The following is a 9,958-nucleotide window of genomic DNA, read 5'->3' on the forward strand; positions in this document are numbered from 1 at the left end:
TCTCTTCAGAAAACAGGTTACTACTGTATATTTTGATCAAATACAAAGACTGTGTTTTGAAAAATGTGCACATAAAAATACACAAGTAACTACTTTCTTGTTAGAATAAGTTGAAGAATTAGTATCATAATAGTTACCATTGGTTAAAATTCATAGTTTTCTCAAATTTTGTGGCATTAAAAGAATTAAAAAACTCTGACATCTTTGAAAGAGGAGATTTATGATATTTTGATGTTTATTGATGTCGGACTATTAAAGTTGGTGTTTGATAATCTCTTCTCATTGTCAGTTTATTGTTACTTATTAGAAAACCAAATGTCTTGTGTTATATACTGATTCATTATCAAGCAAGTCTTAAATTATGTTCCTGACAATTGTAGCAATTTTGTTTTACAAAATGATGTGTTTCAATTTCATATGTTATGTTTTGTTTTTATATTTAACTGAGTTCAAGAAAAGATTGAATGAATTCATGAGTAGCAAGGGGTGTTTATAGTTGGGAACTGGAAGGGACATCCTATTTTATATTAATGGAATGACTTATTTTTCACTAATCTAATATTGTATTGTTCTTGTCAATATTTGTGATTTATTGTACACAGATTAGTGCTAAGTAACCCTTTCACAGTTTAAATACCATAATTGCAATTTTTTTTTATATTTGTTGTACAGTTGATTTTTTATTAAAAATAAAAACATAATATCATTAAAAACATAAATAATATTTTGATATGTGACAAGAAAAACAAACCTTATTCAGAACAATGAGTAATTTTGTTTTCTATTAATACTGCTGTTCATTGACTTTGTGGTTTTCAGTGCCCACAGCCTTACTTCATACATCAAATGCTACTCATTAATATGCTTTTATTCATTCTCTAAGGTCCTTTAGTGGGCCAGCAGTAAGTTTACGTATTTATAACACTAAAATGTCATATATTAGATTTCCTGTGGTGGAGAGAGAGTGCGTTGTGTAGCCTTATGCTATAACAAACTGTCATTAACTAGATGGACTTACAGTGCCTACAATTGTATTTCTTACAGTGGCACTATCATTCACCTAATAGTTGGGCTTAGAGTGCTTTTATTTCATAGAACAGAACTAGCCATATTTTGACTAGGTGGGCTTATATTGCTTACAAGTGTACTTAATACAACAGTGCTATTATTCGTTTGCTGGATGGGCTTAGAATGCTGTTATTTCATACAACAAATCCAGCCATTGATTGGTTGAGTAGACTTGCAGTGCTAACAGTTTTATTGCATACAAAAAATGTTACCATTCTTGACTTAGTTGAAAGTGTTAACCATTTTATTAATAATACTATATGGGCTTACAAGTTAACTTCATATAATGAAAGTTACCTTTTATTGACAAATTATGCTTATTTTTGTGGAAAAATGGAGTTATTTAAGGTATTTTATAAATTACAACTTGCACTTGGGAATGTATTAAATATATTTAATTTTATTATAGCCAATGTTACCATTCAGTGCCCGAATGGACATCATCCATTGGTGCTCTGCTTCATAGTTTGAGATCCAATGCTGATTCAGTACACCCTCTGCTTCAGGTATTAGTAGTTTCTATTGCTACAGCGGCATTAAGGGTTCTGGGAAGGAATAAGAAAAATGAAGGTAGGAAGTAATAAAAAGGTTATTATTAGAGTAGACTGCATATTATACTAGTATTTACCTTAATATTAAGTGTGTGTGTATGTCTTGATATAAAAGACTGTTTCATTCAGATAGTATTGATTAATTTAGTTTTGTGAGTGAATGTTTTATTATTGTTTAGTTTTTGTTATAATAAGAGTTAAAAGCAGATGATTGTAAGGAGTTTTGTTAATAATTCTTTGATGTTGAGAATATCGAACGTCACGTGCAATATATTGAAGTCGAGAATATAGAAGGTGGACAGACAATTAGGTAATAAAGATATAAATAGCTTGAGAAAAGCAGGAAGCAGCAGACAGATAATAGCAAACGAGAATAAAGTTGATGTGAAGATAACTACTGTAGAAGTGATAGGCCTAACATTTAATATGTTAGAGTGAAACTAACAGTAGAAGAAAAGATAAGAAAAATTATATTATTCCATCAAAGCTTGGTTCTAAAGTAACTGAATCAGCCTGAGTGCACTTTGACAAAAGGAACAGAGGATCTTCAAAAGAAAGAAGACCAAATGATTATGGTAACTCGTGCCACAATTGTAAGTGAATCACAGAGAATACTAGTGTGATAGAAATAGAGAAGATAGTTTGGCTTGTCAACTGAAATTCTAAAGTAACTGAATAGGCCTAAGTGTATATTTGACAAGAAGGAGAGAACTGCATATATAATATTTATGATATTCCCATAATATCTATAATATTGAAGAATTTATTGTACATACGTTAACTTGTTCTGAACATATATATTATTTTGAAAACAAGTGAAGTGCCTTGATTTGAGTACTGTTACTGTGTATATAGTTTTGAGAACCTGATTATTATTATTATTAGCATCTTATCCAAGAACTGTAATTGAAGAATGAAGGCATACATGCTTCTATGTTAACCCATACATTTGCTCAATAATATTTTACAAGAGTCATCATTCTTTTTTTAAATGCCATTTTTGTATTAAAGAATTCCTTCTAAACAAAAAAAAAAGGTTGACCTTACAAAAGCTTTCCTCTTGTAGCTTTTTTTTGACAAACCATTTGATGCAAATATTGAAACTCCTTCCCAAAAATGATGAAGTCTCATGTAATGAAATTACAATTTGTATATTTTTTCTTTAGCATTTTGTGAAATGATTTCATCACCTGATTTATTAAAAAAAAATTGTATCTTTACCGTCTGTGACCAAGTTTTATCGCATGTTTTATCATTCAGTAACATGAGTTTTATCATTTAATATAGTTTAATAATTCATCATTATACTTGTGTAATTGTAAATTAACCCTCTGTGCACTTTTGTGGTGTTGAGTGCATACCTGTGAACCAGATTTCAAAATCTAAAATATAATTCTATTTCGACAACTTGTTGCTTAACATTGTTTTAGAATTAAAATTTTAGCATTATATGACATTTATTTAGTTTATTTCACAAAGAAAAAAAGTTATAATTTTCATTTCTCTGCATATCTGAGGAGTCTTGCCCATAAACAAAACATTTATTACTTTTTTAGAATTTTAATGCTCATTCTAAAGTTTAGATATTGGTTAAGTAACTGTTATCAGATGAAATGCAGGAATTGTCAGGAATGTGAAAAACTTGAATATGAGAAAAAGGCTAGCAATAATCCAAAATTGCTGAATCATACTTATCCTTGAGATCACAGGATTTGTTTTTTGTAACTATAAAAATATGCATGTAACTGGCTGTTTATTAAAATATTTTAAAAACAGACAGATTATTGCAGTACGTTGTGTTTCAACTTTGTACTCATATATAAATTTAATTAAATATTTCATTATAGTAGTTCTCTTTCTAAACTTGCCCTCAAAAGAATTTGGTTTATTTTTAATAGTCATAGTAACAGCACTTAAATCTACGTGTTAGTCTGGTGTTTGGAAAGTACTTATGTTATTAAAAGATGAGGCTGAAACTTTTTTGGAGTGAAAGGTTTACAGTCTTAACGTTAAATTTATTAAGACTAATTTTGCACTGTTTTTTTTCTGCAATTACACTAAAATGTCTAAACATTCTTCATAGTCATCAGTTGTTTATCAGATACTATATTCTGTTAAGTTACTTCTTAAAAGTGCATTATTACAATTTTCTCTTTAGAATCCACTGTCAGCGAATGGTTTGATCCTGTATGTGATCTGGTGAGATATACAAGTCTCATAGCACAGAAATATTTGAAACAGTCAAAGAATGCTGGTTCTAATCAGGTATTTATTTTTTGTCAAATTCTTGATAAACATCATGTAATTGTGGTTACTGTTATTAAAATGGACCCCAGTTGTTTTGAGAGACAGAGCAAGACTTCTAGTTTGTGAAACATGTACAGCTGTTTGTTATAAAACATATTTTTATATTACTGCAAGCACTGTAAAGGGTAAGATCATTCTTTTTACATTGAGTTGTATTTACTAGGACAAAATTTAGTTTTCTTAAATATTTCTTTATTTATTTTTAATTTAAAATGCACAAGTTACTGTGAATAATGAGTAACTTGTATTTCATCTGACTGTTAATGATTGGATTTTTGAGAAGAAAGAGTTTATAATTGCTCTGATTATTAAATAGTTAGAGTTATCTGTCAAAACAGCAGCTTAAGATCAGTGATCATTGAGTAACAAGTCAGAATAAATAAAATATTTGAACTTTTGTGACTGAAGAGTAGGTGTTTCTAGTAGTTAAATTAGAGCAGCTCTTTAAATACTGTACTTTGAAGAAAGATATTTAATGAATGACATTACACATGGGCTAGTTGCAAGTATACCTTGTGTAGAAATTTCATAATATTGTTTTTATCATTCAACTTAATGAATTTTTAATTTTTACATTTTAGTTATTTTTATAATAATAAATAAAACATATACATCAAAAAAAGAAACTGAATACTTACATTTGGACTCTTGTTTTTTGCTGTTGGCCCACCAATGAAACTTAAGCTTACATTTTTTTAATGATGGTACTAGTACATTATATAATTTTTATCTTAAATATGCACTTAAGAACCCAAAATAATAATGACACATGAAGCAAACAACGTTCTATATTTATTGTAATTTAACTGGGTTTCTAACCAAAGCATAAATGCCTTAAAATAATTCCCTTCGCTGCTCAATCTGAATTTGGCAATAGCAACTTTCAACCTGTTGGCAAAATAACTAAAAATATCTTCTGATAACAAGGAAGTATTATACGAAATTCAGTAAATTAAAACTTTGTACTTTTTTTGGTTATAAATGATGTAATAGCAAATTTCAGAAACAATTATTGACAATTTGTGAAAGTGAGGATGTGGGTGGGCATGGCAAGTGGGTCAGGAATTCTTCTGTATATCTGTAAAAAAAAAAAAATTTATGTTAAACTCAAGACATCAGAGAAGGTAATGAAAAAAAACAAAATGGGTAATTTTGAGAGATCAAATATTACAATACATGTACAATGGGAGATTGAGAATTTATTTAAATATTTTGTGTTGAAATTAAGAAATCAAACTTATATAGTATTAAAATATGGTTTATTAACTGTGTTTTTTATGCCAAGTTTATTTGTATACATTGGTAATAAAGTAGTTTTATTAAACTTTGAATGTAACTCTGAAAAAGTCGGGACATGCACACTTTGACCTACCTTTATTGAGAGGGTTAAAGTATAGAAGTTAATGTTGTACTTTTATTACGTTTAAATCTGATATATCATGCAGGTTGTAATCCTTCAAAAGTGAACAATTTATGTTTAATGCTTTAATTATTTTTATAATAAAAATTTAAATAACAGTTGCCGAATCTGAAGTATCATTTTTAAATAACTAAAAAATTAAAATTAATGAAAAAAGATATTTTAACCAATAACAAGAATTTTAATGGTAATAAGTTTCACTTCTTTTGAATTAAGTGGGCTAGGTGTTGCCTAGTGGCTTGTGTTCTGGATTTCAGAATGAAGATTTGAACCACAATATGCTCCACACATTCTGCTTTGGGGGCATTATAACTATTACAGTAAACTTGCTAAGAATAGCCATATAATAGGTGGCAGGTGCTGTTGACTGGTTGCCTTCTGTCTGGTCAGCATTCAAAATCCGGAATGGCTACACCGGACCCTTTGAAGTCTGATATAGCCATTCAGCCATGTTTTGCATAAGATTACATTCTGTTTAAAAGTACCAAATTCTATTGCATTAATTAATTATATTTCTAATGCCCTAACATAACACAAACATTATGTTCAAGCAACAGAGAACTATGTAATAAAATATTATAGTTTTTTTACAAGTACAAAAAAAGCCTTCAGTTTGAATCCAGACTTTGTTCTTTCTACTGCACATCATCTTATAAAACCCAGAAATGAAACATTTCTTGTGAAGTTCCTAGAAAGTTTGTTTTGTCCTATGTATACAAAAATAAGTATGTATTTAAAAATTTGTTCACATGTATTAGAAACTTGTACTTTCATTTAAAAATTTACACATTATATTAATAGGAAATGGTATTACAAGTTTGTGGCAGAAGCTCCTAAAGTAAGTAGCACTTCAGTCATGACAGTATTAGGTGTGGCTGTGGTAGGTTAACTAATGGAACACATTGTTTATAAGGTCATATAAAAGTTTAAGTTAAAATACTTCTATGACAAAATACAGGACAATCTCTAAATTTGTATTGTAATGACTAACTTTCCGAGTTTCTTTTCTTTGAAGCTTGTGCTAGTTCTACACTGAGATATAATTTAAACTCTCCAAATGTCATCAAACTTTCCAAATGTGTAAAACTACCTTAGGGTGTGAGACACAATAAAAGTGACCACTGGTTCACTTTCAATGCCACCAAGATTTGCTGCCTGGGTATCATGTGTGGGACCAACAAAATAGGATTATACAAGAGGAGATCATAGACTTCACAAGTTATAGCTTTCCTTAGTCATAATCAAATTATTCATTGTGTTGTTTCTCATGATTAATAGATTTTTGTTACACTTTGGCACAGAATCTTATACATTACACTGTTAAAACTTATAGGATATTTTTATATTTGTTGTTAGTTGATTTGTTAAAAAGCTGTGTTTAAAATGTTTCGTCTTTTTTTTGCAGCTTTCAATTTTAACAATATGTCTTCTCAAAGAATTGATTCATCACAGTGAAAGCCCAAACCAGTGGTTATCTGTATTGTTACAGAACACAACAATACCCACTTTGCTTGGACTGTTAGTTTGGTGTTTGCAGGTAATGTGATTGTTATATTTCTTATTTGTTTAGCAAGAACAATATTACCTGGGTTGATTAATTTGGGGATTATTTTTTTCTGTTACTCCAAACTTACTAACAGTTTCTATGTTGTTACTTTCTTTTTATATTGCATTGTGCCCCCAAGTGGCACAGCGGTATGTCTGCGGAATTACAATGTTAGAATCCGGGATTCGATACCTGTGGTGGGCAGAGCACAGATAGCCCATTGTGTAGCTTTGTGCTTAATTACAAACAAATAAATATTGCATTGCATAAGAAAATTCTTCGTATTTGAAAGTTTACATTTGCCTTGTCTTGATATTAATATATTTTTCTCATAATCTTGCTCATGGTATATTCTGGAAACATTACTACAGAAGGCAATGTCTAACGTAGTTTAAGAAACGTTTGCCATTTTATCCAACAATAACCTTGTGTATAAAGGGGTTGATAACATTTTATAAAAATGACTTGCATACCCTAAAAGTAATGACATATCACTGCAAGTGCAAGCCATGTATTTTAGGCAACATGTTTGGCATCTGCATGTTTTATTGATCATAACTTATTAACCATTTAGCAATGCAGGACCACTGCAGATTGACCTATAGGGCTGAAAATGATGTTGAAGAGAAATATTCATAAATAAATATTCAAAAAAAGAGAGTTTTCAATGCTTTCTGTGGAAGTGGCAAAATCTGCACACCAAAGCATTTAGAACAGCAGTAGATTTTAAAACCACACACCCCAATCAGTAAGTAACAGCAACACCTTCATCCACAGAGTAAAGGCTATGGTTGCAAAGAGATCTGTCTTGGGCTAAACGGCCATTTTGATGAAGATGGGACAATTCTGTGGTATCATGAACAAAATAATCATCAAAAACGTGAAGTTAATGAAAGCTCACTTGCTTCTATTCATACATCAAAATCACAAGCAATAATGTACAATCAGGATCACGAGATTGAGCACAATGATTGATGGAGGAAGTAATTTGAAGGGGAGTATTGGATCTCAAATTCTATTTTTTATAAAATTTGATTGATCTTCTATAGAAGAAACTTGTTTCTAGACTTCTCTGAGCTTATCCTATTTCTAAATAAAAGTTTACTTTTTCAAACCTTTATGAGTTTCATACTAAATACACCATGTTTGTGTACTGTCGCGTGTTGCATGAAAGTTATTCTTTATAATTTGTTGAATTAATTATCCCAATGAACTCTTGTAGTATCTGTTGTGTTTCTTCTTTAATGAATGGTTTTTATTTCAAGTTTTAGGTACTTTTTATTATCTCATATTTTATTCTATTGACTGTACGGTTAACAGTTTTTACTTTTTATTGTGATATTCAATGTTTAATGATCAGGTATGAATTACAGTGATTATTTTATTGTATGTTAAAATATCAAACTTATAATACACAAAAGTAAATAAATTCGGTAATACTTTTTACATGTAAAAGGCAAGTAAGACTGATGCTTGACTCTAGTTTCCTGTGACACAAGATGAAAATGGTAACTCATCTTACCCTAGATGGAATAAAACATCTCTAGATAAATTACAAGTATTTAGGATACAGTTTAATAGTTGTTGTAAAAATATTAACTCTCTTTGTAGTTGGTAAGAGCTAGAGTATCTTTATTTTCTTATTCTTATAAAATATATTATTAGTTTTGTATAATACCTAGAATAAAAAGTCATACTGAAGATACTTAATTTTATAGTGATTATATAAATTAGATTTTTATTTCTATTAGCTTCATAAAGGAATTGGAATAGCTCACAATATCCTGACTCTCTTTCTTGCTTTGACTCCTGTACCAAAGGTAAGTTTGTTCTTTTTTTTTTTTTTGAAAAACTTAAGTTCAAAATTAAATTATGGTTTTTGTTGCCTTGTATAGTCTGAATATTAATTCTGATGTAGTTATTTTCAAACCAGATGGTTAAAATGTATGTAATTTTGAATATTAAAATATTTTTGTATTTATGTTTTGCTTTTCTTTTAAATTTTTTATATCAAATATGTTAATAAAATATTTGTAACTGAACACTGAAAATATTGGAATTTTTGTTTATTAGAAAATCGTGTCTAACAACTATTTTTATCATAATTGAAGATAACACATGTATTAGGTCGTCAAGAAATTCAAGTCGTGTTTTGGAACACTTTCATTAACCACCCCCAAAAAACGTACGTCACATATAATAGTTAAACGAACTGCCTAAACATCACGTTAGTGTAGCCTATATAACGTGTAAAGTTTAGTATACTCTAATCCCTTATAGTGATCGCACATGACGGGACACACATTCGGCATGTAATGCTGTTTGAGTACAAGAAGGGAAACAATGCCTCTGTAGCCACAAAGAATATCAAAGATGTTTATGTAAATGTTTTGAATGTACGTAAGTGTTAATGATGGTTCAGCAAATATCATTCAGGTGATTTTAGCCTTAAAAACTGTGATGGCAGGGGCTGACATGTTAGAATTTATATGCTCTGAAGGTGCTTGTTGAGCCTAATCCAAGGCAACACACTCGTGAAATGGCCCTGAAATTGCATGTCTCTCATGAAACAATACATAAACATGTAAGAAATATGGGAAATCTCCATAAAGAGGGATTTTGGGTGCCTCATGAACTCTCCGATGATCATTGTTTCCAACATGTGAACATTGTTTCACTCTTTTAATGCATAATGCGTTTGAACCGTTTTTGGACAGAATTGTCACCAGTGATGAAAAATGGATTCTCTATGTGAATATTAAACACCAAAAACAATGGCTCAGTCCTAGACAAAAACCACTTCTGACCCCAAAACCTTGACTCTATCTGCAGAAAGTGATGCTTTGCATTTGGTGGGACATCAAAGGTGTAATTCATTTCAAACTCCTCAATCCACAGTGAACTATCAATGGAGAGATCCATAGTCAGCAACTGGAATGTTAAAATCAAGCCCTTCATCAGAAATGCCCTTCACTCCTCAGTCGGAGAGGTGCTCTTCTTCTCCATGACAATGCACATCCACATGTGTCACGTTTGACGCAACACAAGATTATGGAGTTGGGTTGG

At 30.2% G+C, this 9,958-nt stretch overlaps 1 protein-coding gene across 1 annotated transcript in view; it reads left to right on the forward strand.

Moving 5' to 3' along the window:
* The window catches only part of LOC106464133 (nucleoporin NUP188 homolog), a 112,407-nt gene that overhangs the window by 70,662 nt on the left and 31,787 nt on the right, over positions 1-9,958 (forward strand). Inside the window, exons 22-25 of the mRNA XM_022391813.1 lie at positions 1,478-1,638; positions 3,778-3,884; positions 6,752-6,883; positions 8,644-8,712. Coding sequence (XP_022247521.1) covers positions 1,478-1,638; positions 3,778-3,884; positions 6,752-6,883; positions 8,644-8,712 — 469 coding nt within the window. The remainder of the gene's footprint in view (positions 1-1,477; positions 1,639-3,777; positions 3,885-6,751; positions 6,884-8,643; positions 8,713-9,958) is intronic.

This window comes from Limulus polyphemus, unplaced genomic scaffold (genome assembly GCF_000517525.1).
Source record: "Limulus polyphemus unplaced genomic scaffold, Limulus_polyphemus-2.1.2 Scaffold1567, whole genome shotgun sequence".
Classification (NCBI taxonomy): domain Eukaryota; kingdom Metazoa; phylum Arthropoda; class Merostomata; order Xiphosura; family Limulidae; genus Limulus; species Limulus polyphemus.